This window comes from Acomys minous (assembly GCF_964271855.1).
Source record: "Acomys minous genome assembly, chromosome: 20".
In the NCBI taxonomy this organism is placed as follows: Eukaryota; Metazoa; Chordata; class Mammalia; order Rodentia; family Muridae; genus Acomys; species Acomys minous.
This window is the reverse complement of record NC_140502.1, coordinates 21,948,516-21,975,530: the sequence shown is the minus strand read 5'-3', so window position 1 is coordinate 21,975,530 and position 27,015 is coordinate 21,948,516. Positions and strand designations below refer to the sequence as shown.

Genomic DNA, 27,015 nt, shown 5'->3' with positions numbered 1-27,015 from the left:
CCCTCAGCCGTGGTCACCACACCTGTCCCTCAGCCACGGTCACCACACCTGTCCCTCAGCCACGGTCACCACACCTACCCCTCAGCCACGGTCACCACACCTACCCCTCGGCCACGGTCACCACACCTACCCCTCGGCCACGGTCACCACACCTACCCCCCGGCCACGGTCACCACACCTACCCCTCAGCCACGGTCAGCACACCTACCCCCCGGCCACGGTCACCACACCTACCCCTCGGCCACGGTCACCACACCTACCCCTCGGCCACGGTCACCACACCTACCCCTCAGCCACGGTCACCACACCTACCCCCCGGCCACGGTCACCACACCTACCCCCCGGCCACGGTCACCACACCTACCCCCCGGCCACGGTCACCACACCTACCCCCCGGCCACGGTCACCACACCTACCCCCCAGCCACGGTCACCACACCTAACCCCCGGCCACGGTCACCACACCTACCCCTCGGCCACGGTCACCACACCTACCCCCCAGCCACGGTCACCACACCTACCCCCCAGCCACGGTCACCACACCTACCCCCCAGCCATGGTCACCACACCTACCCCTCAGCCATGGTCACCACACCTACCCCCCAGCCACGGTCACCACACCTACCCCCCGGCCACGGTCACCACACCTACCCCTCAGCCATGGTCACCACACCTACCCCCCAGCCACGGTCACCACACTACCCATTTCTAGTGCTTTTGTTCGGTTGGTTTGGTTTTTGAAAGAGAGTGCTGCTGTGTAGCCCAGGCTGGTCTTGAACTCTTGATCTTCAGCCTCCCAAGTGCTGGATTTACAGGCATGGGGCACTACATCCACCTCTGCTTAAGTTTTTCTCCTTACCATAACCTCACGTAAAGCACCACGTCTCTGACTTACTTGTTTGGTTGCTGCCTGACTCCTCTCCTCTGGGAGAGTACAACCCCCAAAGGACAGACACTGGCCTTGCTTTGTTACCTCCCAGGGCTCCAGCGCCTTGCATAGCGGCTAGCATACACTGGGTGCTTAATAAACAGGTGTGGAATAGTGGCATTGAGGCACGTTATTACAAGTCCTTTAACTCAGTAGAAACTGCTCCAGCCCATCCAGGCTCTACCTAACCAGCCACTGTGGCTCAGACAGGACACTGAACATCTCTGGGCCTTTTCTACTCATGCCTACATCCTGCAAGGGCTCAGTAAAGCCCTGACAAGCCTTCCACATCGGGGCTAAGCTATTACCTCCAAAGTACAATATGAGGCTCACCAGGCATGCTCCACATACTGGCTATTACTGCTCTAGTTATTAGAACCAAATACTACTTGGGGCAGCCAAGAGAGTGGGTGGAGGAGGTCTGCACAGTGACACACATCTGCAATCCTTGTATAGGGAGACGTAGTGCTCTGCCACTGAGCCACACCCCAGCCCCTCACTGGGGGATTCTAGGCAGGGGCTCTACCACTGAGCCACGCCCTCAGCCTCTCACTGGGGGATTCTAGGCAGAGGCTCTGCCACTGAGCCACGCCCCCAGCCCCTCACTGGGGGATTCTAGGCAGGGGCTCTGCCACTGAGCCACGCCCCCAGCCCCTCACTGGGGGATTCTAGGCAGGGGCTCTGCCACTGAGCCACGCCCCAGCCTCTCACTGGGGGATTCTAGGCAGGGGCTCTACCACTGAGCCACACTCCCAGCCCCTCACTGGGGGATTCTAGGCAGGGGCTCTACCACTGAGCCACACCCCCAGCCCCTCACTGGGGGATTCTAGGCAGGGGCTCTACCACTGAGCCACACTCCCAGCCCCTCACTGGGGGATTCTAGGCAGGGGCTCTGCCACTGAGCCACACCCCCAGCCCCTCACTGGGGGATTCTAGGCAGGGGCTCTACCACTGAGCCACACCCCCTGCCCCTCACTGGGGGATTCTTGGCAGGGGCTCTAGCCAAAGAGACATGCTTTCAGGCCCTGAATGGGTGTGTGGGGTGTGTGTGTGGGGGGGGTATATATGTGAGTGCATTTTGTATGTGTGCATATGTATGTGCAAGTGTATTTGAGGATCCAAACTTAGGTCTTTTGGAGACTATTGTGTCTCTGGCTGGCCTGGAACTCTAAGAAATCTGCCTGGCTCTGCCTCCCAAATGCTAGGACTGCATGCGTACACTTACCTACCCAGCCTCAAACTTAGGTCTTAAGACTTGTGTAGCAGGCATTTTACTGACTGAACTATCCCCAGTGGACCTGTCAAATCACACAGTAGTGAAGCAAAATTTCTGGTCCAGGATGGAAAGGGTGGAGGTCAGTAAGGCTTCTTTCAGATGGAGCTACAACTCTACTGACAAATATTTATGTCCCTGGGAAAGAGGAGACTGAGGAAGCTGGCTCCCTCTCGGCCTGCAGAGAGCGGGTGGGTGGGGGCAGTGGGGTATGGCAGTCGGACAGCCTTTCTGCTTCGGCAAAGAGAACCAGGCCTAAGCGTACTTTGGTTTGGTGTTAGGGTTTTTTAGACTGAGTCTTTGTACCATGCAGGCCTACAACTGACAGTCATCCTCCTGCCTTAACCTAAGAACTAGGATTACAGGCCAGAGCCATTAGACCTGGCTCAAAAGAGGGGTTTAAATCTAAGTTTAGAATTAATGAGAGATGGCCAGGCATGGTGGTGCACGCCTTTAATCCCAGCACTCAGAAGGCAGAGGCAGGTGGATCCCAGTGAGTTCGAGGCCAGCCTCGAAAGAAAGAAAGAAAGAAAGGAAGGAAGAAAGGAAGGAAGGAAGAAAGGAAGAAAGGAAGAAAAAGAATTAATGAGAGTCCGTCATCAGCTCGGGGTCACCTGATGGGGAAAGCCACGTGAGACAAAAGCCTCCTGCTAGCAAACCCGGCACAGGGAGGGCAGAGCCCAGGCACTGCGGGCTCTGGGATGCATCCATTCCTAAATGCAGGCCCTCCTGCTGCTGTCATTTTGAAACAGGGTCTCCCGTAGCCCAGGCTGACGTCACAGTCTCTGTGTAGCTTCTGCTCCTTGAGCACCTCCTCCTGCCTCTACCTCTCAGGTAATGGGGTCAGATATGTGTGACACAGATGGGGCCACAACACTCTCAGCTTCTGCAGCATAAGAGATCGAGCGAGGGCTGACATGTGGGGCAAGTGCTCCACCAGCTGAGCGCGTCCCCACACTTTAGTGTTGCTGAAACACTATCTCTGTACTGCCCAGGCTGGCCTTGAACTCAAGATCTCCCTGCCCCAGCCTCCAGGATAGCTGCCGTGGGCCACTGTACCCTGTCAAGCCCTGTTTTCCGAGCCAAAACATTCGCTTTCTCCGTAAGCTACTGTGAGATGGGTTTTTCTGGCACTGTCAGCCTGTGACCTGTCACAGTCGGTGCCCAAGGCCCTATGTCCAGACTCCACACCACTGCCCGGGGCTCAGCACGTCTACAAGGTAATCTCCATGCCAAACCAGACTCACGGCGCGTTCTGGGTTCTGAGCGCACTTCCCCCAGCTGCGCCCGTTGCTCCTGCGGTCTCTAGCGCAGTAGCTGGCTTTCCCAGACGCACCTGGTACTTGTAGCAGTCTCGGCGGTCGCTGGGGGAACTGCCCTGGCAGGTGCCCGTCTCCGTGTTGTTCTGACACGGGCAGCCTGTGCCGTCCTGTTCATTACAGGTGTCGGCGTGGCCATTACACTGGCACCTGAGGACGGGAGAGAGGCGGGGTGAACGCCTGAGACTCGGAGGGCCAGCCGCCGCCCCAGGCTCCTTGAGTGACAATCCCACTGGGCTGTCTCCATTTTCTGTAGCTTTACAGGGGCAGGCACAGAATGGGAGGTGATCTCGAGGCCTCCTTCCTCCGCAGCCTTCTGAGGTTTCTCTGTACCCCCACTTCAGAGCCGACTTGGGGAGCCTCTCAACGAGGTTCCACTCGGTTCCCCCAGCCCCTGCTTGGCCTCCAGCTCTCTCAATTTTCACCCCCTTCGGGTGACAGCAGAGAGCCGGGCGAGGGAGACCTAGCTCCCAGGGTTCCTCCTAGTGAGAAGGCCAAGGCCAGGCTCGCTCTTACTTGGTGCATTTCCCGTCGAGGAGGAAGTAGCCGTGGAGGCAGCTCTCACACTTGTCCCCGTAGCTGTTATTCTGGCAGTTCACACACACCGCTTCCTCTTCACTAGGGCCTTCTGTCACCCAGCTTTCAATCTGGCCAAGCAGGGACACAGAAAGACATGGGCCCAGCCTCCTCCCTCAGACCCAGGGGTCCAGGCCCAGCCCTCCTCCCTCAGACCCGGGGCTCCAGGCCCAGCCCTCCTCCCTCAGACCCGGGGCTCCAGGCCCAGCCTCCTCCCTCAGACCCAGGGCTCCAGGCCCAGCCTCCTCCCTCAGACCCAGGGGTCCAGGCCCAGCCTCCTCCCTCAGACCCGGGGCTCCAGGCCCAGCCCTCCTCCCTCAGACCCGGGGCTCCAGGCCCAGCCTCCTCCCTCAGACCCGGGGCTCCAGGCCCAGCCCTCCTCCCTCAGACCCGGGGCTCCAGGCCCAGCCCTCCTCCCTCAGACCCAGGAGTCCAGGCCCAGCCCTCCTCCCTCAGACCCAGGGCTCCAGGCCCAGCCTCCTCCCTCAGACCCAGGGCTCCAGGCCCAGCCTCCTCCCTCAGACCCGGGGCTCCAGGCCCAGCCTCCTCCCTCAGACCCAGGGCTCCAGGCCCAGCCCTCCTCCCTCAGACCCAGGGCTCCAGGCCCAGCCCTCCTCCCTCAGACACAGGGCTCCAGGCCCAGCCTCCTCCCTCAGACCCAGGGCTCCAGGCCCAGCCTCCTCCCTCAGACCCAGGGCTCCAGGCCCAGCCCTCCTCCCTCAGACCCAGGGCTCCAGGCCCAGCCCTCCTCCCTCAGACCCGGGGCTCCAGGCCCAGCCCTCCTCCCTCAGACCCAGGGGTGCAGGCCTCATTCCCTCCCTCACCTGATCTGGATCCAGTGAGTACTTCTCTGGCTCTTTTCTGGCCATTTCTAGCTCTTTCCTGGAGACGCATACATGGCTATTCCCTCGACAGAAGGCATGGCATGGCCGACAGGTCCCGCCTCCCAAAGCCGAACCCACAAAAAGTGGGAGGCATTGCTCACAGTGGCTACCCTGGGAACACAGGACAATGTCATCAAAAGGGCTGGGGAAACATGGCACAGGAGGACAGCTGGTCTGACCCATCCCAGCTGGGCTGCGACTCAGCCCCCCTACTTCACCCCCTCCCTCCCAGCCCTCAAGTCCTGACTTACAAAACCTTCCCTGGCCCATTCTGTGCACTACTACACTGTCCCCCAAATCTTTTCACATCTTCCCCAGAATAGGGCTCCCCCTCCCCCCGTGCCTTCTCTGCCCAAGGCTTCTCAGAACTGGAAATAAACCTCAGGATGTTCCAGCTCAAGGGCTGGCAGGGCTTTGGTGGTGGCGTGCTTGCCTAGAGCCACCACTTAGGGCTGGGGTGTGACTTAGTGGTACAGCACCTGCCTAGCATGCCAAGAGCCCTGGGTTCCCGCCCCCAGTACCACCAGAAAATACTTTTAAATTTTAAAAATCAGCTTTATTTACAACAAACAAACATTTCTAAGCAAAGATTGAGAGTCTCAGTCTCAAGGCTGAGGGGCTGGGCGGCGGGTCATATACCTTGGTGTGGTTCCGGCACAGAAGGCAGTGGTCCCGTGCCCCAACGCCTGCGCACTCACTGTGGCGGTTACAGCGACACTCGGTAGAGCAGTTGCGGCCGACAAAGCCAAAGTGACATTGGCAGTGATCAGGCTCTACACAGGAGCCGTTTACACAGCCCTGGGCACACACGGGGCGGCATACACCAGTCACGCTGCGGGGGCAAGTAGAGATCAGGGCAGGGCCCGCAGCCTTCACCCCCCGTTCCACCCTCTTTAAGCAGGTTGTTCACCCTGAGTCTACCCCATCCCTGTGCTCCACTACCCTCCTCTGGAAACTCGGTTTCTCTAGCTGTTTTGACCTCTGTGTGCTGGGCTGGCCAACTGCCCTCTTGTCTCACAGATCAGGTCCACCACCTGTGAACCTAGGCGCTATTTCCTTCCACAGACTTGTGTCACCCCACCTCCTCGGTCCCCGCGACTCTTTCCCTCACTGTGTGTCCAGCGCTGCCCCCTGTGTGTCCAGCCCTACCCCCTGTGTGCCCAGTCCTGCCCCCTGTGTGTCCAGCCCCGCCCCCTGTGTGCCCAGTCCTGCCCCCTTATATGCCCAGCCCTGCCCCCTTATATGCCCAGCCCCGCCCCCTGTGTGTGCAGCCCCGCCCCCTGTGTGCCCAGTCCTGCCCCCTGTGTACCCAGATCCGCCCCCTGTGTGCCCAGCCCTGCCCCCTGTGTGTGCAGCCCCGCCCCCTGTGTGCGCAGCCCCGCCCCCTGTGTGCAGCCCCGCCCCCTGTGTGCCCAGCCCTGCCCCCTGTGTGCGCAGCCCTGCCCCCTGTGTGTGCAGCCCCGCCCCCTGTGTGTCCAGCCCCGCCCCCTGTGTGCCCTGCCCTGCCCCCTGTGTACCCAGATCCGCCCCCTGTGTGCCCAGCCCTGCCCCCGTGTGTGCAGCCCCGCCCCCTGTGTGTACAGCCCCGCCCCCTGTGTGCCCAGCCCCGCCCCCTGTGTGTCCAGCCCCGCCCCCTGTGTGTGCAGCCCCGCCCCCTGTGTGCCCAGTCCTGCCCCCTGTGTACCCAGATCCGCCCCCTGTGTGCCCAGCCCTGCCCCCTGTGTGTGCAGCCCCGCCCCCTGTGTGCGCAGCCCCGCCCCCTGTGTGCAGCCCCGCCCCCTGTGTGCCCAGCCCTGCCCCCTGTGTGCGCAGCCCTGCCCCCTGTGTGTGCAGCCCCGCCCCCTGTGTGTCCAGCCCCGCCCCCTGTGTGCCCTGCCCTGCCCCCTGTGTACCCAGATCCGCCCCCTGTGTGCCCAGCCCTGCCCCCGTGTGTGCAGCCCCGCCCCCTGTGTGTACAGCCCCGCCCCCTGTGTGCCCAGCCCCGCCCCCTGTGTGTCCAGCCCCGCCCCCTGTGTGCCCAGCCCTGCCCCCTGTGTGTCCAGCCCCGCCCCCTGTGTGTACAGCCCCGCCCCCTGTGTGCCCTGCCCTGCCCCTGCGAAGCCTCACTTGTCCATGGTGTAGCCTGTCTTGCAGCTGCACTCATAGCCGTGGGGCTGATCATGGCAGTTCTGCGTCTCGTTGCAGTCATGGTGCCCGTTTGCACACTCATCCTCAGGGGGGCAGGACAGGAAGGCCCAGGAGGCCCCAGGACGACCACACGTTAGCCCTGACCCCAGAGGAGACAGGGCTTCAACCCAGGAGATCCCTGCCCAACTGTCCCAGACACCTGGGGCCTCCCCACCACCTCGGAATCCCACCTCAGAACCAACCCCACCACCACCACTTGTGTTCACTGTGGCCCTGGCCAACCAGGGTTCCCAGCCCCCAAGCCCCTCTCACCATCTCGGGGACCACTGAGGCCACCTTCCATGCAGTGGCCACCCCCATCCTGGCCCCCCCAGGCACACCAGCCGCAGTGGGGTCGTCGCAGGCACAGGGCACACTGTGTAGCCTGAGCACAGCCCCGGGAGCAGCTCTCCGGCCCCCTAAGCAGCCGCCCGCAGCCTCCAGCCATACACCGCAAGGGCAGGTAAGAGGGGCTCAGACACTGTCCAGGAAAGGGAGGGAGAGAGAGACAGAGGGAGGAAGTTAAAGGAGCCCTGATGGCACGTGCCCTGCTCCCCGCCGCGCTGCTGTCCACTGGGTGAAGGGTGAGGGGCTGGCTGAACCAATCACAGTTCTCAGGGGGCTGGTGAGCTGGCATCTGCCACCGGGTCCCATGCACGAGGAGTAGCTATCAGTGGCGATCAGACACTTCTTGCTTGATATGAGAGTGAGAGGTGGCTCTGACTGGCCTTCCTTGGGGTAGGCCACGCAAATGCTTTTGCCTGCCACTGGGGTAGGCCACGCAAATGCTTTTGCCTGCCACTGGGGTAGGCCACGCAAATGCTTTTGCCTGCCACTGGGGTAGGCCACGCAAATGCTTTTGCCTGCCACTGGGGTAGGCCACGCAAATGCTTTTGCCTGCCACTGGGGTAGGCCACGCAAATGCTTTTGCCTGCCACTGGGGTAGGCCACGCAAATGCTTTTGCCTGCCAGTGGGACAACGACGTTGTGCTAGGTGGGCACGTGTTTGGACCTTCCAGAAGCAGACACTGAGGTAGGCGGTTAAGTCCTGGCCACCTGTGCCTGTCAAGTACATCCTCTACCACCAGTCACATCAACACACAGACAGGCAAGGGCCTAAACGCCCTGTTTGAACTGGGCCCTCCAGCCCTCTCTGGCCGTATCTCACTGGGCCCTGAATAAGGGCTAGAGGGACAGGGTCTGAGGGACAGGGGCTGAGGGACAGGAGGGAAGGACAGAGCTGTGACCACAACAGCAGGAGGCATGAAAAATGAGGGAGGAAGAGATGGCAAGAGGGAGGAGAAAGGATAACGGGGCTGGACGGGCGGAAGGAAGACAGAGGATGCCAGGGATGGGCAGCAGGACACGGGCATTACCTGCTGGAGGCTGCTGCTCCACACACAGTGCTGCCAGCCCCCGTCTGCACCCTTGGAAGCCAGGCAGGATGTGCAGTTGGGGAGGAGGTGACAGGGGGTGGGGCAGGGCAGTGGGGGTGATGACTCAACCGGCATAGGAGACACATTCAGCAGAGAATGGCTGAAGCAAGTCCAGTCGTACGTGGGCTGCACCGAGAGGATACGGCGAGTCTCCCCTGGGGTTGGGGCACAGGGTTAGGAACTAGTCTGGTCCCCAGCTTCCCTCCGAGACCCAGGGGTCCGGGCCACACCGCCCCCAGAGAAGCCAAAGCTATAGGCTCACCCGTCCTCTTGAACTGCCGTGTCCACATGCACTTGCCCTCCCGTGTGCACTGCTCACAGTCAGCGGCCCCACACGCGGCCTCCGAGCAGTTCCCGGCCCAGAAGACCTCTCGCTGGTTGATGCGACAGTCGTTCTCTGACGTGCAGGAGCCGTTGCGCCCAATGCAGGCACCCTCTGGGCAGTTGGTGCACCACTTACAGCGGGGAGTGGACGCCTGGTGGGGGGAGGGTGGGCGTGGTGGGCTCTGTGGGGCCTAGCCACATATGAAGGATTCCATGGTTCCCGAGAGGTGGGGGTGGCGGGGTGGGGTGGTGGTGATGAGGCGCCGGTGGGAACCAGCACCCGCCGCTCACCTCACCATCTCCAGGCTGCAGGGTCCGAGGATGGCGGGCCAGGCACTCACTGCAGGTCCGCAGCCTCCGACACTCCTCAGGCGATCGAGGCATTGGGGAGCAAGGGGGCACCCCACAGCCCAGCCTAGAGGGCACGAGGCTGGCTCACTCACACGCGTCTGGGACTTAGGCTTTGTCTCTTGTGTATGGTCCTGCAGAACCCCTCCCCACACCCTGTCCTGCGCTGTACCTCAGGACCCTGGCCAGCCTCACCCCTTGGGGAGCCATGCGCACCAGCCACTGGAACCTGAGGCTTTGTCAACTGCCTCTTTCCTCCCTACTCCTGCCTGGAATAGTGTTTTCCTCTCACACAGCCAGACACCATGTCCCCCTGTGCCACCTCCCTCTGCCACTCTGTTCCGCTCATGGACTTCAGGAATCTCTCTGCTCAGGCCTCCAACTCAAGCCTTCAACCCTCCCCCAGACGCCCCCGTCCACAGCACAGGTCAGTAATTCCTTGGAAATGCATGGGTTTTTAGATTTTAGATTTTAGAAAAACAACTGGGGCCCCTGCTGTGACACACAAGCCACGGATGGGTATGCCAGTGTGGCCCTATCTGCAGGCGGAGGAGACGCTTCTTCCTAGTAAGCTTCATGCTTGGACATAAGTGAGCAGACCCCCCTGCTGGTAACAACCCACCAGACCCAAATGTGTTAAAATGATAGTTCCTTGCAGACCCTAACCCACACAAAAGGTGTCAAAAGCTGGCTCTTTGAAGAAAAACATATCAAAGGTGCTCTGGAGACAGGCCTGGGAAGTGTCTCCTCTGCCTACAGATTAGGGCCCACATGCCAGCATCCCATAACCATGCCCATGAACAATACTACAGGATACCCAATGACATACTTGGCTGCCTATAATGGGACAAACCAAACCCGTCAATAGCTCTTCCATCAGGGCAACGGAGCAGAAGACTGAGTTAGCCACAGAAGGGTTTGGTTTCCAGAGATGTCTGGCTTCCTGCAGCTGAGGAGACTGTAGAGTTTTGGTCTCAGGCAGGAAGCCATTTCTGAGCTGATCCCACCTGCCCGTCTGGTCTCAGTGTCACCCGTCCAGATGACATGGCTAACACCCTGGGCACAGCACCACTTTCAGTCTTTGCTGCAGTAAATTCTACTGGTCCTTTTGAACTGAGTTCCAAACCAGCTCCTCCAGAAAGGGAGGCCCTGGGGTACAAGCATGGCTCATCCTGGAGCACTCCCACTCACCGGCATCTCTGATGATCACTTCCTTCCCCGTGGGGAAGCAAAACTAGAGACTTGAACCTCAAGACGCCCCTGGGTCCAGCTCACCCCCTAAAGGCCTCAGAGGACACCAGCATGTACTGTGTGAGGGACTGTCAGTCACTATGGTTACCTGTGGGCCTGGTCCCCGGACAGGCAAGCACCATGGCACCAGCTGCAGGCCCCTGACTGGTTACAAGCTTCAGGTGAAGGCAGGAGCCGGCAGGGGTCAGGGGGCAGTGTCAGTGCCAGCAGGCGGCCCAAGGCCACTCCCCCAAATCCTCCAGAGATGTACAGGCGGCTGCCCACCGCTGCCACTGCATGGGCCACAGACTCCTCCATCGGGGACCCCACAAAGGCTGGGCCTGAAAACAGATGGGATGTTGTTCACAGAGAGGTAGAGAGCAGGAAAAACAAGGAAGAGACCCCCCCCCCGAAAGATTGGTCAGGGTCACATCCAGAGAGGACAGAGCAAAAGGAGGCGGAGAGAGGGGGGGGGAGACAGATAGATGGACAGGAGAATCAGATGGCAAAGAGAGGGACAAAAAGATGGACAAACAAACACACAAACAGGACAGGAAGAGAGGAACAAGAACAGAGGAAGGGGTTAAGAACATTTGTTGCTGCCGGACAGTGGTGGCGCTCGCCTTTAATCCCAGCACTCGGGAGGCAGAGGCAGGAGGATCGCTGTGAGTTGGAGGCCAGCCTGGTCTACAAAGCGAGTCCAGGACAGCCAGGGCTACACAGAGAGACCCTGTCTTGAAAAACAAAACAAACAACAACAACAACAACAAAAAAAAACCAAAAAACAAAAAAACGAACATTTGTTGCTCTTGGAGGGGACCCAGGTTTGGTTTCGAACACCCACATGGCGACACAATCATCCATAACGCCAATTCCAAGGGGTACGACAACTCCTGCTGACGTCGGTGGGCACCAGCACACGTGTGGTACACATACATATACACAGATAAACACTCACACGTGGAAAACAAAAGTAATGTGACTAAAAAGCTTTTTTTTTTTTTAAATAAAAGAAGAGACGTGGGCTAGGGATGTGGTTGAGTGGGAGAGCGGTGGCCTGACAAGCACAGGCCTTGTTAGGCTCCACCTCTGACATTTTGGGAAATAAACATGCCAACACGGAAAAAGAGAAGAACGGAGACAAAAGTTCTAGAAGCAGATGGAGGTGGTGGTCACACAGTACTACTAATAATTTATAATAATAATAATTTATCTGTGTCTGTGTCTGTGTGTGTGCGTGTGTGTGTGTGTTGCTAGGAACTTGTCACCCCTCTCCAGTGGAGTCTGTGTGACAAGCACTACCCAGGCCTGAGGCTAAGACCCTCGAAGAGGGCAGAGGCTCCTGGACTGGGGTCGCTGTTCCCGCCAGCAGAGAAACTGCAGTTTCAAAACTCTCATTGCTGGGAGCTATTTTCTATTTCTCTCTAATTCTAACTGCACTTCACTCCCAAAGTAGGGCTCTTCAAGTGCAGCCGTGGTTGCTGTCCATGGCCGAAGGAGTTCTGCTTCACTTCCACTTATTAAAAAAAAATAACTAGAAATTAATTATTAGTTAATAAGTTATATTATGGCCTACAAAAAATAAAAATAAATAAAGTAGTTCAAAAGACTCCAGGTAGTGGCACTCAGATATCAGCCAAGGAAACTAAAGAAAAGGAAAAAACGTCCTGGCACACAGGTGCTGGGCACAGGTTTCTTTAAGGAGAGGACGTTGGCCCTGGATAAAGAAAGCATGTATATATTGATACCATTGTTTCATTCAAAGTTGTAATTCAAAATATGACAACACAATAACTTCCCATCCTGTACCTGTTCCTGTATGCTTGATTGGTCACTGACTTCCGTGAATCTGCTCTGTGAAAAAATACTGTTGAAAATGTAACCAGAGGGCTGGAGAGATGGCTCAGCGGTTAAGAGTACTGACTGCCTTTCAAGAGGTCCTGAGTTCAATTCCCAGCAAATACATGGTGGCTCACAACCATCTGTAATGTGATCTACTGTGCACTGTATACATAGTAATTAAATAAATCTTTTTTTTTAATGTAACCAGAAAAAAAAAACCCTACTTTCAAAAAAATGTATATAATACTAGACTGCTTGGCTACAAAATACACTCAGATAAAAACTCAAACTTGAGTCGCCTCTGTTTGTCAACACCTTATCTCTCTCTGTTCATCCACACTCCAAAAACCCCTTTTCCCAAGAACCTGTCCCCACTAAGCTGGTCCATGACCGGAACTGAAGCCAGGTCATTGTGCGTGCCAAGCAAGTGCTCTGCCACTAGCTACACACAAAGCTCTAGTGACTATTTTTAATTTATTAATTTCATATTACATAAATTAATATCTAGTGGGTACAGTGGCACATGCCTGTAATCCCAGCACTCTGGGAGGCAGAGGCAGGTGGATCTGCATGAATTCCAGGCCAGCCTGGTCTACAAAGCGAGTCCAGAACAGCCAAGGCTACACAGAGAGACCCTGTCTCAAAAAAACAAAAAGAAAAAAATTAATACCTGGCTTTTTAAAGATATAAGACAGAATGAATATTAGAAAGGTTGATTCTGAATAAAAGGAAATTAGAGACGGTAAGAGAGAAAGGGAAAAGAGAAACAGAAAACAGGTCCTAGAAACACAAGTAGTCACTTAGTGCCCAGTGAAATGAAAAGACCAGATAAGGTTTAGGGGTAAGGCTTAGCAATAAAACCCCTATCACAAATCTGCCAGTGAGAGTCCAGTAGAGCCCCTGCCTAGAATCCCCCAGTGAGGGGCTGGGGCGTGGCTCAGTGGTAGAGCCCCTGCCTAGAATCCCCCAGTGAGGGGCTGGGGCGTGGCTTAGTGGTAGAGCCCCTGCCTAGAATCCCCCAGTAAGGGGCTGGGGCGTGGCTCAGTGGTAGAGCCCCTGCCTAGAATCCCCCAGTGAGGGGCTGGGGCGTGGCTCAGTGGTAGAGCCCCTGCCTAGAATCCCCCAGGGAGGGGCTGGGGGTGTGGCTCAGTGGTAGAGCCCCTGCCTAGAATCCCCCAGTGAGGGGCTGGGACGTGGCTTAGTGGTAGAGCCCCTGCCTAGAATCCCCCAGTAAGGGGCTGGGGTGTGGCTCAGTGGTAGAGCCCCTGCCTAGAATCCCCCAGTGAGGGGCTGGGATGTGGCTTAGTGGTAGAGTCCCTGCCTAGAATCCCCCAGTGAGGGGCTGGGGTATGACTCAGTGATAGAGCCCCTGCCTAGAATCCCCCAGTGAGGGGCTGGGGGCGTGGCTCAGTGGTAGAGCCCCTGCCTAGAATCCCCCAGTGAGGGGCTGGGGTGTGGCTCAGTGGTAGAGCCCCTGCCTAGAATCCCCCAGGGAGGGGCTGGGGGTGTGGCTCAGTGGTAGAGCCCCTGCCTAGAATCCCCCAGTGAGGGGCTGGGGTGTGGCTCAGTGGTAGAGCCCCTGCCTAGAATCTCCCACTGTGGGGCTGGGGGTGTGGCTTGATGTATGCGATTTACCCAGAATCCTGCCTAATAAGGCCAAGGAGACAAAATGTGGGGGAACAGGGAACTGTCTGTGTTATTAGGAACTGAGTTGTGTGTCATACACAGCACACTCCTAAGCTCCTCTTGGGGAGAGGGAGGCAGAAGAGAATATGGCAGATTTACAAGGAGCAGTATAGGTTGCAGAGATTTCAGGGCTGGGAATTAGGGGCATGGATCAGGGGGTGAGGGACACAGTTCAGACACAGAGCATTTGCTCTCCACCTCAGTGGCTTAGTGGTACGCAACTGTCTTGTATGCGCAAGGCCTGAGTGTTTCAGAAGCGCTGGGGGAAGCCATGGCCATCCTCTCTCTGTGTGTCAACATTTCTTAATACAGAACACAAGCGTCTTTCCGGTTCTAAGCTTTCCAGACTCCCCCCCTGGTATTCTTCCACTAACACGTAATTATTGCATTCCAGGGCTTACAGATAAAATGGTCAGTAGATAAATAGCACTGGGCTTTGTTTCTGGAGTTTCCTTTGAACATCACAGAAGTAAAATTTATTCTGTTGTACATTCTACATTATGTATACTTAAAATACAAGTGGGATTCTAGACTTCCATTTTTTTAGATTTATTTATTATGTACACAGTGCTCTATCTGCATGTACACCTGCCTGCCAGAAGAGGCCGTCAGATCCCAGGAGGGACAGTTGTGAACCCCCATGTGGTTGCCGGGAATTGAGCTCCTCCTCTGGAGAAGAGAGCACTTCTAACGGCTGGGTCATCTCTCCGGGCTCAAATTTTTAAAAAAGTATTGTGTGTGTGTGTGTGTGCACGTGCGTGTGTAATCTTCTATCACTCTACCTATTTCTTTGAGGCAGAGTGTGTGTGTGTGTGTGTGTGTGTGTGTGTGTGTTGTGTGATCCTCTATCACTCTCTGCCTATTTATTTGAGACAGGATCTGTCCCTGAAATTGGATCTTGAGTTTTCTTCACTAGGCTGGAAGCCAACAAGCTCCAATGACTCCTGTCTCTGCCTGCCTTGGAGCTGGTTACACGCAGGTGCATGTCTGAGACACTCAACTTGTTATATTGTTGCTGAGATCTGAACTTCATCAATCACAGAAAGCATCTTAACTGCTGAGCTGTCTCTCCAGCCCCTAGAATTTATAATTCTTGAGGCCCATCTCTAACCCGCCAACAGAAAACCTGGACAGTTTCCACTTGTAAGTGGTTGTCACTACAGATAGTTTGTTTTTCTTCCTATTTTATAAATTATGTATAATAATTACAATTACTTTTATAACTAGAATAAAAAATATTTCTGTGGAGCTGGAGAGATGGCTCAGAGGTTAAGAGCACTGTCTATTCTTCCTAAGGTCCTGAGTTCATTCCCCGGCAACCACATGGTGGCTCACAACTATCTATAATGTGGTCTGGTGCCCTCTTCTGGCATGCAGGTGTACATGCAGGCAGAACACTGCATACATAATAAATAAATCTTTTTTTTTTTTTTTTTTTAATTTCTGGGGTTGCACACACCTTTAATCCCAGCCTTCAGGATTCAGAGGCAGGTGGATCTTTGTGAGTTGGCTTCTGTGAGTAGGCCACCTGGCCTACATAGTGAGTTTTAGGCCGGCCAAGCTGACATAATGAAACTATGTCTCAAAACAACAAAACAATAAATAAAGCATTCTGAGGAAAAAGGAAAGTGACCCTGAGATTGCTCAGCAGGTAAAGTCACTTGCCACTAAGTGTGATGACCTGAGTTCAATCCCAGGACCCATGTGGAAAGGCAGGACCAACTCATTCAGGCTGGCTTCTAACCAACATATTACACCACAGCATGTGCATATAAACACATACACTAACAAATAAGTAAATATAATCTAAAAAGCATCTTTTTAATAAAAAAGAAAGTAGCCGGGCAGTGATGGCGCATGTCTGTAATCCCAGCACTCGGGAGGCAGAGGCAGGCAGATCCAAGTTCGAGGCCAGCCTGGTCTACAAAGCGAGTTCCAGGACAGCTAAGGCGACACAGAGAAACCCTGTCTCAAAAAACTAGAGAAAAGAAAGTAACTCCGTGGTCTCTAGATGTATGGGAGGGGAAAGGAACTTGTCTAATGGGTTCAAAGGAACCCGAGTGGCTTCCGATGAGGGACGGGGCTCCCCATGGCAGGCAGCAGGGACTCACGCGTGAGGTCAGGCAGGAGCCAGGCGTTGCAGTTGACCTGGTAGAGCAGAACATCACTGCTGAACTCATCCGGGTCCGAGCGCCCCCCAAGCACCACCATGGTGTCTCCTAGCAGAGCTGAAGCATGGAAAAGCCGGGGACGGGGCTGTTGGCAGACACATGGCGGGAGGGGCCGTCAGAGCCCCACCCTTGGTTCCACACGCTCCTCCCCAACCCTCCCGGCCTCAACCAGCTTGTCTGGTCCTCACCTGGTTCTGAGGGGAGCAACCCACAGAACATCCCCTGGGCTCCACCACCCACTCCACTCTGTGAACGTGGTCTCTTGTGTCGCCCTCCACCCCAGAGAGGCTCGGGGATGTGTGCACATTACATGCAACTCTTCCACCGGAATGGACAGGTCCCTGCTCTCCCACACTAAGGCGGGGGTTACAGGGAAACATAGGTGGGGGGGGGGGACTCAAGCAGGGGAGGGGCTCTGTCAGGATGGGTCTAGGGCAGAAACCTGGCCAAGGATCCTTTCCTTCAAACCAAGGACGGGAAGAAAGAATCAGCATTGCCACGGTTCAGCACAGGGGGCTGATGGACAGGACTGGCGTCAGGAAACTGGGTGGGGGAAGCCAGTGCTTGGAGAAGCTCCCTTCTGCAGCTATAGCCACTTGTCCTAACCTTTGCCCCCTGAGAAGGTGCCAGCAAGCTCCAGGTACGGTCAGGACAGTGCAGGGAGTAGAGCTCCGGAGACGGGGCTGCCAGCTCCACATGGAAGCGGAAACCCCCAAACACGTAGAGGGAGTCAGTGGCCTCGTGGTAGACTGCAGAGTGACCATAGAGACCTGCAGGGGCAGAGGGACCAGAGGGAGTCAGTGGCCTCGTGGCCAACTACAGAATGACCACAGAGACCTGCAGGGGCAGAGGGGCCACAGAGGGAGTCAGTGGCCTCGTGGTCGGCTGCAGAATGACCATAGAGACCTGCAGGGGCAGAGGGGCCACAGAGGGAGTCAGTGGCCTCGTGGCCGACTACAGAATGACCACAGAGACCTGCAGGGGCAGAGGGGCCACAGAGGGAGTCAGTGGCCTCGTGGCCAACTACAGAATGACCACAGAGACCTGCAGGGGCAGAGGGGCCACAGAGGGAGTCAGTGGCCTCGTGGTCGGCTGCAGAATGACCATAGAGACCTGCAAGGGCAGAGGGGCCACAGAGATGGCAGGGAAGGGCTGAGAGCCAGCAGTGTCCCCTGACTTCCTGGGCTCCTCTTCTTCATGACCACATTCCTTTCCCAAACAGCCCCGTGGCCAGAGACTTGGGAAGCCCTTTACCCCTCCCCTCTCCTTGGGGTCCTGAAGACAACCCCAGCAAGGCCAGCTGGTGGTTGGGAAGATGTGACAGGGCAGCAGGAGGGAGAGAAGGTGGCCGGCTGTCCGACAAGGTGGTCAGGACATGGAGGAGAGACACAGGAGGAGGGGGCAGAAGGGAACAAAGAGCTCCTGGGAGGAGGTGACCTTAGAGCCTCTGGGAGGAAGTGGTCGCTGCCTTAAGGGAGGTAGCAGGCCAGTGGTGCGTCCCCGGAGAGCTAGCTACAGCTGGAGAACGCCGACCAGGAAGTGGGGGTGGAGCGGAAGTGTGAGGGAAGTCCGGGCAGCTTCCATCTCAGCCGCACCTGTTGGGGGTGTCCCACTCTGGGCGCCAGAGACCCAGGTGCCAGTCGCTAGCTGGTACTCTAGCAACTGCTGGTTGAAGCCATTTTCAGGGGAGTAGCCACCGACCAAGAGCAGAGAGAGGCCTCGGCGGGCAGTAAGGGTGTGACCTGCAACAGCTGGCAACTCCATGTTCTGAGGAGCCTGTAAGATGGAGAGCTAATGTCACTCACTCTCTGGAGAGAAGACCAACCCCAGCTGAGGAGTAGAGTTCCACAGGGCTGCTCAGACCCTGGTCGGCCAGGGCCCAGTTAGGATCTGCCCGCTCTACACCCACATCTTCAGGTAAAACACAAGTAAGTCCTTTCTCCGCTGCTCTGTGGTTGGGTGGGCACGACTGCATCCCATCCAGGCCGACGCGAGTGTCACGGGCCCGTTGTCCAGAAATCAGCTTGGAACTATGAATGTACAACCTAGGCTGGCCAGTGAGATTTGATTTTATAACTCCCTACCCCACTGTGGTGCTCAGGATTGACTCCAGAACCTGGTGTAAGGTAAGCAAGGGCTCTACCACTGAGCCACACCCCAGCCCCTCACTGGGGGATTCTAGGCAGGGGCTCTACCATTGAGCCACACCCCAGCCCCTCACTGGGAATCTAGGCAGGGGCTCTACCACTGAGCCACACCCCCAGCCCCTCACTGGGAGATTCTAGGCAGGGGCTCTACCACTGAGCCACACCCCCAGCCCCTCACTGGGAGATTCTAGGCAGGGGCTCTACCACTGAGCCACACCCCCAGCCTCTCACTGGGGGATTCTAAGCAGGGGCTCTACCACTGAGCCACACTCCAGCCCCTCACTGGGGGATTCTAGGCAGGGGCTCTACCACTGAGCCACACCCCCAGCCCCTCACTGGGGGATTCTAGGCAGGGGCTCTACCACTGAGCCACACCCCCAGCCCCTCACTGGGGGATTCTAGGCAGGGGCTCTACCACTGAGCCACACCCCAGCCCCTCACTGGGGGATTCTAGGCAGGGGCTCTACCACTGAGCCACACCCCAGCCCCTCACTGGGGAATTCTAGGCAGGGGCTCTACCACTGAGCCACGCCCCCAGCCCCTCACTGGGGGATTCTAGGCAGGGGCTCTACCACTGAGCCACACCCCCAGCCCCTCACTGGGGCATTCTAGGCAGGGGCTCTACCACTGAGCCACACCCCAGCCCCTCACTGGGGGATTCTAGGCAGGGGCTCTACCACTGAGCCACACCCCCAGCCCCTCACTGGGGGATTCTAGGCAGGGGCTCTACCACTGAGCCACACCCCCAGCCCCTCACTCGGGGTGTCTAGGTAAGAGCCTTAGCACTGAGCCATGCCTGGATACCCTCACTGGGGGATTCTAGACAAGGTTTCTATAACTAAGATATGCCTGGGGCATACCCTGGGGATAGACTCCTTTGGTGATGAAACTCAAAGGAACTGCAATGCCATCTGTGTTTGACCTGTTGTGAGAAGCAGAGCTAGGATGGAGACAGACGCTCACCTTCTCCTGTCTCCACTGCAGGGTAGTGAGGTTAAGCACCCAGAAGTCACGGGTGACGCCCCCAGCTGTGAGGCCCCCCAGCAGGTACATGGCGCCACGGCCAGCAGGCACGTAGGCAGCTGCATGGAAGGAGCGGGGTGATGGGCCCGGGCCGCCATCCTCAGCTCCCGCCAGCATCTGTGTCCACCTGCGCTCGCTGACTGAATACCTGCAGCCAAAACGCAAAGTATCCGTCTCATGAAGCGGTCGTCCCTGCATCTTTAAAGGCGCCCTAGCATCGAATTCCCTATGACAACCATCTTACCATTCCCAAACCGTCCTCCTGGTGGCCACAAGCAGGTGAGCTTCCTATAACAAGTGTCCCAACCACCTTGGGGTGTCCCTCACCAGAGTGGTTTTTCTGCAATACCTGAGGTGAGCAGTCCCTAGAATAAGCTTTTCTAATACAAGTATCCCGTCTCCCTAGGGTAGTCCTTACCTGTACAGGTTTCCCAGCAGGCCCTGTGGCAGGCCTAGGCCTCCAAACATCCACAGGGTGGCATCGGGTCCCTCTACCATAGTGTGTCCCAGACGGTGTAGAAAGCGACTGGCAGTGTCCTGAAGTGGAAATGAGGGTGTGAGAGGCCAGACTAGGGTCACGACAAAGTGCCAGGCCTAGGTGGAGGGGAAAGGATGACGGGGACAAAGCTGTAGCCCTGACTCACAGCTGAGAGGCGGCTGTCCATGAGCGTCTCCCAGACCAGCTGCCCACCATCCAGCTTTGTGGCACAGTCTGGGCCACCGAAGCCCTCAGCACAGATGCATACACCTAGGCTCTGGGGACAGCAGAAAGAAGCTCAAAGGAGCCCTCAACACCATTCCTACCCCACATGGGAGCTGCTGTCCCACCTGGCAGCTGCTGTCCCACCTGTCCCACCTGGCAGCTGCTGTCCCACCTGTCCCACTAGGCAGCTGCTGTCCCACCTGTCCCACTAGGCAGCTGCTGTCCCACCTGTCCCACCTGCAGCTGCTGTCCCACCTGTCCCACCTGGCAGCTGCTGTCCCACCTGTCCCACCTGGCAGCTGCTGTCCCACCTGTCCCACTAGGCAGCTGCTGTCCCACCTGTCCCACTAGGCAGCTGCTGTCCCACCTGTCCCACCTGCAGCTGCTGTCCCACCTGTCCCACCTGCAGCTGCTGTCCCACCTGTCCCACCTGTCCCACCTGGCAGCTGCTGTCCCACCTGTCCCACCTGGCAGCTGCTGTCCCACCTGTCCCACCTGCAGCTGCTGTCCCACCTGTCCCACCTGTCCCACCTGGCAGCTGCCGTCCCACCTGTCCCACCTGCAGCTGTTGTCCCACCTGTCCCACCTGCAGCTGCTGTCCCACCTGTCCCACCTGGCAGCTGCTGTCCCACCTGTCCCACCTGGCAGCTGCCGTCCCACCTGTCCCACCTGGCAGCTGCCGTCCCACGTGTACCTGGTTACAAATCCCTGCCCCATTGTGGGCATTGCAGTTCTCAGGACACAGAGCCATGCGACAGTGAGGGCCAGCCCAGCCCTGAGGACACTGGCAGAGGCCAGCACCTGTGGCCCCATCCTGGGGCACACATTCCTGAGGGACAGGGCAGCTGCCAGGACCCCCAGATCCACATCGGGCAGAGCCCACAGACGCGTTGAACCCCCACGATGAGGAGCCGTTGGCCTCCCAATGCAGCACTAGTAGCCCTGCAGAGAAAGAGGCAGAGGCATGAGTGATGGGAGGGCCCCACTCCAGGTGCCGATGCTGTGCTGGCGGAGGAAAACCACGGAAGCCAGCCAGATACGACACGCCCTCCCCTTTACCCAGTCCATCAGGTTCCAGTCATTTGAGTTTTGAGTGGGAGGCTTTGGTGTTTTAGACAAGGTTTCATACAGCTCAGGCTGGCCTTGAACTTACTAAGTAACTGAGGATGACCTTGATGCTCCAGTCTCGTCCTCCCAAGTGCTGGGGTCACAGGAGTGTGCTACCACACCCGGCTCCAAATTCCAGCTGTTTCCAACCTAAATCTTAGGCTAGGGCTCTAGTAGCTCTATAGTAGAATATGTGCCTATCACACACAGGACCATTCAGTCCCTGCCAACACACACACACACACACACACACACATACACACACACACACATACACACTCACACACACACATACACACACACACACTCACACACACACACATACACACACTCACACACACACACACTCACACACACTCACACACACTCACACACACACACTCACACACACACTCACACACACACTCACACACTCACACACACACACATACACACTCACACACACACTCACACACATACACTCACACACACACACTCACACACACACACAAAGCCTAGATGCCTAGATTTCTCTATTCACCCACTGCTTGCTCTCCTTCAGGCTGCCATCCAAACCAGTGTCTCATTACCTTGGATGCAGCAGCCCCATCGCCCACCGCCTCCTGGCTGCCCTACACTGTGACCTCCAGCAGCCCGTGTGCTCTCTCAGACACGAACCTGGTCCTCTCGTGGGCAACTGCAAACCTTCCACGGCTTCACGGTGCTCGTGTGTGAGGGCAGCTTTCCTGACAAAGACTACAGTGCAGGTGCACACCTGTGATCCTAGCTCTCGGGAGAGAAGGCTCAGGAGTCAAGGCCACTCTGGGCAAAGAGAAGAGAAAGCCAGTTGCTAAGCTACGGCTCGGCTGGTAGAGTGCTTGCCCAGCATGGACAAAGCCCTGGCTTCTGTTCCCAGCACCACAGAACACCTGGCACAGTGGCCCACACCCATCATTCCAACACTGGGGAGCTGGAGGCAAGAGGATCAGGAGTTCAAGGTCACCCTCAGCTAAACTGAATTCAAGGCGGGCCCAGGCTATGAGACCCTGCCTCAAAAAAGGAAGGGATGGAGGAAGAGAGGGTGGACACGGTGGACACAGTGGACACAGTGGCATGTCCCTGTGATAATCCCATTACTAGGGAAGCTGAGAAGGCACAAGCGCTTTAGTCTGAGGGGATCCTAGGTGTCACCGTGAGACCTTCTTTCAAATAAAAAAACTCCCTTTCTGGCACCCAGTGGGCCCTAGAGACTCCTCTGAACTCAAGATCTCCAACTTTTGCCATCTGTACTGGCTACTCTTCCTCCTGGAGACGCTGCCCTCCCCCTCCCCTGACCTTCTGTTTCTACCCTGATTCCCCTCTTTAAAGAAGCCTCGCCTGGCCCCAGCTCCCAAGGCAAGGCGAGAGCCCATTCCTCCCCACTGCCTTGGGAAAAGAGGTAGTGGGTCCTCTCCCCGAGTGCATGAGGGCAGCACAGGTGTCCCTGGCTCGCCGCTGTACCCACGTCAGACTCCATGAGAGCCCCCTGTTTTAGTGGCTGCCTCATGGCCTGGGGTTTCACACAAGCTACAGTGAAACCCTTTGCCTCCGGCCTCAGAACTGCTCTGAGCCACATGCAGGGAAGTGCTTCCTGAAGCCTGCTTAAAGCACAGGGAGCCAGCTGTGGTACTCTCTCTCTCTCACATCTCCATGCCTGAAGTTTCTCATCCTCTCAGCCAGGTGGATGCTGAGGGTTGGGAAATCTCTGGTGTGAACACTCCTGTGTACTATACAATGAGCAGCCGTTTCTCTGTGTTTATCGGCCAGATGGCAGAGGAATCTCTTTCATTCAAATGTCTCTAGATTGCCATATGTCCTCCAAAGGCACAAAACTCCCTGGTGATTAAGTGTAAAGGTGAGGACATGGCTCAGGGTCTCACACACCATATACATCGGAAGTCCGGCAAAGACATGGCCGACCACCCAGCTCTCCAAAACCGTCCTAGACAGCAAAACTTTGCTTCTCTCAACTGAAGTCCAGACGTAGAGAGAAGACAGATCACCAGGCAAAGGCCTGTGTCACCTGCAGCCTACGCGAGTCCCTGAGTGGGAACCTGGGTGCTACACCCAATCCGTGGCATGGGATACAGCGCCCGGTTGAAACTTTAAAATGTTTAAGTTTATAATAGCTCAGAACAAGGGCTGGGATGGAGGTCAAGGGGGAGTGCTTGTCTAGAGCCCAGCAGCGAGGGCTGGAGGTGTGGCTCGGCGGCAGAGAGTTTGCCCAGCACCTAAGGGGCTCAGGTGGGATTCCGTCTCCAGCACTAAAGGATGAGGAGTCTGTGTTACTCCCTCAAGCCCGCATACCGGATAAAGCCTGCACAGTAAGGGGTCTGTCCCGCCGCTGGCCACAGAAGGCAGCTATGAGGCTCCGGTCTGACTGGACGACCCCAGTGTCCAGGAAGCGCGGGAATCCATCAAAGGCCAGGACGTAGCTCAGCTGGAAAGGACACAGAACGAAGAGTTATGGATCTGGCCGGGCGTGGTGGCGCACGCCTTTAATCCCAGCACTCGGGAGGCAGAGGCAGGTGGATCGCTGTGAGTTCGAGGCCAGCCTGGTCTACAGAGCGAGTCCAGGGCAGCCAAGGTGAACACAGAGAAACCCTGTCTCTATAAAGCAAATAATAAAAAATAAATAAAAATAAAGAGTTATGGATCTGCTTGGAGTCTGGGAGAGGAGAGAGCAGAGTACAGTGGGATGTGCCTCAGATCTCAACTCCATGGAGGGTGAGGCAGGACTGTGACTTCACCACGAGTCTAGGCTACATGGAGAGAGAGAGAGAGACAGAGACAGAGAGAGAGAGAGAGAGAGAGAGAGAGAGAGAGAGAGAGAACGAGAGCTACAACCCGAGTGTAAGGGATGGACTGTGTGAACACTCGGGGTAGCCCATTATTACATTTCTAGCATGGAGGCCACCCCTCCCCCGCTGTGTCCAGAGCAGACCCAGCTAATAAACCAGGCACGCTGGCACCAACCCTCTCTCTAAATACACAGTAGTACACTAGAAGTGGGCGAATCAGAGTGGGGCGCATGAGGTGGAGGAAGTGGCCACGCCTGCTGTGGGAGGAAAGCTGGAGGAACTGAAGAATGAGAGGCAGGCGCTCAGGATCGGAGAGCCTAGAGCGAAAGGGGCCGATGGCCTGACAGGGTGAGACACGTAGGATCGAGCAAACCAAGCAGGAACGTGGGGGTCAGGATCTGTCTGGGGGATCCAGGTCGAGAATGGGACATGTTTCTAGCTTGTTTTCTGTTTTGTTTTAAGATTTATTTATTATTATGTATACAGTGTTCTTGCCTGCATGTACTCCGGCATGCCAGAAGAGGGCACCAGATCGCAATACAGTGGTTGTGAGCTACCATGTGGATGCTGGGATTGAACTCAGGACCTTTGGAAGAACAGTCAGTGCTCTTAGCCTCCGAGCCATCTCTCCAGCCCCCATGGTTCTAGCTTGTAAACTGAACCCTAGGCCCCTCAGTGCTCACCGTGCAGGGGGTGCTGCTGTCCGGAGAGAAGGTGAGGGTGAGCGGGGGACAGAGGGTGCCAGGAGCACAGGGCTGTAGCACTTCCGTGGCTGAGACAACCCACACACAGTAGGACAGGCCAGGTCCAGCCCTTGCCGCCCCACCACCTGGAGGCAGGAGTCCCCCAAAGCGGCGGGAGCCCAGAGCCACCGAGGACACGTTGGTGAGGAGGGCACGACCCCCGCACTCCCGGAAGCAGGACCCACCAGCTCTGCAGAAATGGAAGAAAGATAGCGTCAGACCACTCTGTCTTCCCCATCGGGCCCTAACCCCTCGCTGCCAAGCCCCGCAGGTCCCTGACTTACCGGGGGTCCCCATAGTATCCTGGAGAGCAAATCTGACAGTGGGCACCCTCGGTATGGTCCTGGCAGAAGCAGAGCCCACTGAGGTTGTCACAGTGGCCACGGCGTGGGTCTCCATGCCCGTTGCACTGGCAGGGTCGGCAGCCACCAGAGCCCGTTGCGTTGCCAAAGCTGCCGGGCCGGCACCGTTCACAATGTTCCCCCCACGTCCAGTCTGTGGAGGTCCCAGCAGGTGGGACACAAAGTCAGGAGCAAAGACTGACAGGGGCCCAGACAGCCTGACTCAGTTCATCCAAGACCCCCCCTCCCAAGCTGCTTTAAAAAGTCAAACAAGGCAGAGACCAGGGAAGAAACGTCAAGCCCCAAGAGAGGAAAGTGAGGCCAAACCAAGGACACAGGACAGCACTACCTGAGGGGAGTCTCAGAAAGGAAGACGCTGGAGTCCTAAACAGGAAGGGGGCCCCTGCACGGCACCACGGTAGCTTACCCTGGCACTCATCACAGAAGCCAGGTCCCCGCCTGCGGCAGTGGCTATGAAAGTTGCAGCCGCAGTCTCGAGAGCAACGTGGGGGCGGGGGGCCTGGGGCAGGCGTGGGTGGGGGCAGATCCGAAGTCCAACCTAGATCGCACACGCAAGTGAAGTCCGGGGGACCGCTGCACACCCCGTGACCGCAGTCTTCCAGGCACCTGGAGAATCACGTGATCATGTGGAGGTGGGGAAAGGGCTGGGTGGACCCGGGGGAGTCCTCGAAGCACCCCACTGCAGGACTCCACGCACTGCAAGACTCTCACAAGTGGCTGCCTCTTTCAATGGTCCTGTGCTGTGTAAGGAAACCTGTTTCCAAGGCAATGCTATCACACGTGGTGATGCCTGTCTCCATAGAAACCACACAGCACCACTGTGAAAACTCTCTTCTATCTCCATGGTGACTCCGAAGGCTATGGCCCACAGGGGTAGCCTGCTTCCTCGGTTACTAGGGTTACCTTAGGCTCCTTGTCATTCTGCTGAGGTCCTGGTCTGCAGGTGAAAAACTCCAAGCATACTGGGGACACTGGTTCTACTGAGACCCCGCTACCACACTGGCTTCCTCTCTATCTAGAGCTCCAGCCCCGAGGCAACATTTCCATGACAACCCACATCTCACTCACGTGCGGTTACAGTGTGTGATGCCGTCGCCCTGGTAGCCGCGCTGGCAGTGACATTCATAGCTGAGAGGCGTGTTCAGGCAGGTTGCACGTGGATGACACCTCGCCAGGCCCAGGCGACACTCATCCACATCTGGGCAGCGGGCATACGCCCAGCGGGCAGGGAGTGCCACAGGCAGCCCCAGGCCCTCGCCCACCCACAGGGAGCAGTTCCCGCCACCCAGGGGGCCAGAGAAATCTCCTTGTAGGCACCTGTTTAGTAAGAGATCAAAAGAGGAGACAATATAGAAATAGGAGGCAGACAGGGAGACAGAAAACAGAAAGACAGAAGAAAACAGAGACAGAGAAAGTAAAGGAGAAAACAGCAGATCACACACAGTGAGGAAACAGAAGGGCAGTCACGTGATGTAGGGCAGGGCAATGGGGCAGAGAAACAAAGCGGGAGAGCCAGGGGTCCCTCACCGCCCCAGAGTGGGGTTGTCCTCGTTGCCACACCAACCACACTCGTGGCTCTGCAGACACTCATGACAAGTCAGGAAACCCGCGCAGCTCCTGCACCGTGGCTCCGAATGCACGCTGCAGAGTGACGCGTGGAAGGGGTCAGAACCCACTGCGCTCCCCTAGTCGGGAGCCCCATCTCCTCAGCCCCTGGAGCGCACCTGTCATCCCAGCCACGGCAGCCCCCGTGTGGGTATCGGGCCAGATAGGCAGCAAACAGGAAGCAGGTGTGAGTGGACTGGCACCAAGCACACTGGCTAGAGTTGGCCAGGCAGTCCTCACAGGTCAGGCGTCTGGCGGGGTGAAAGCAGGGCCAGGTCACTGCAGCCCACGCCTCCACGCCCATGCCCCCCTTCCCGGACCTAG

At 57.1% G+C, this 27,015-nt stretch overlaps 1 protein-coding gene across 1 annotated transcript in view; it reads right to left on the bottom strand.

Annotated features, from left to right (window-relative positions):
* MEGF8 (multiple EGF like domains 8) overlaps positions 1–27,015 on the bottom strand; it is a 59,798-nt gene that overhangs the window by 4,197 nt on the left and 28,586 nt on the right. Inside the window, exons 17-40 of the mRNA XM_084771532.1 lie at positions 26,811–26,942; positions 26,614–26,727; positions 26,155–26,403; positions 25,493–25,692; positions 25,009–25,219; positions 24,665–24,914; positions 23,488–23,620; positions 20,750–20,997; positions 19,997–20,107; positions 19,771–19,889; positions 19,293–19,500; positions 17,778–17,958; positions 16,789–16,952; positions 16,123–16,267; positions 10,593–10,824; positions 9,197–9,320; positions 8,844–9,057; positions 8,522–8,736; positions 7,419–7,626; positions 7,086–7,245; positions 5,619–5,811; positions 4,920–5,090; positions 4,036–4,166; positions 3,537–3,669 (exon numbers count right to left, since the gene is read on the bottom strand). Of these exons, the coding sequence (XP_084627658.1) occupies positions 3,537–3,669; positions 4,036–4,166; positions 4,920–5,090; positions 5,619–5,811; positions 7,086–7,245; positions 7,419–7,626; positions 8,522–8,736; positions 8,844–9,057; positions 9,197–9,320; positions 10,593–10,824; positions 16,123–16,267; positions 16,789–16,952; positions 17,778–17,958; positions 19,293–19,500; positions 19,771–19,889; positions 19,997–20,107; positions 20,750–20,997; positions 23,488–23,620; positions 24,665–24,914; positions 25,009–25,219; positions 25,493–25,692; positions 26,155–26,403; positions 26,614–26,727; positions 26,811–26,942 (4,246 nt within the window). The remainder of the gene's footprint in view (positions 1–3,536; positions 3,670–4,035; positions 4,167–4,919; positions 5,091–5,618; positions 5,812–7,085; positions 7,246–7,418; positions 7,627–8,521; positions 8,737–8,843; positions 9,058–9,196; positions 9,321–10,592; positions 10,825–16,122; positions 16,268–16,788; positions 16,953–17,777; positions 17,959–19,292; positions 19,501–19,770; positions 19,890–19,996; positions 20,108–20,749; positions 20,998–23,487; positions 23,621–24,664; positions 24,915–25,008; positions 25,220–25,492; positions 25,693–26,154; positions 26,404–26,613; positions 26,728–26,810; positions 26,943–27,015) is intronic.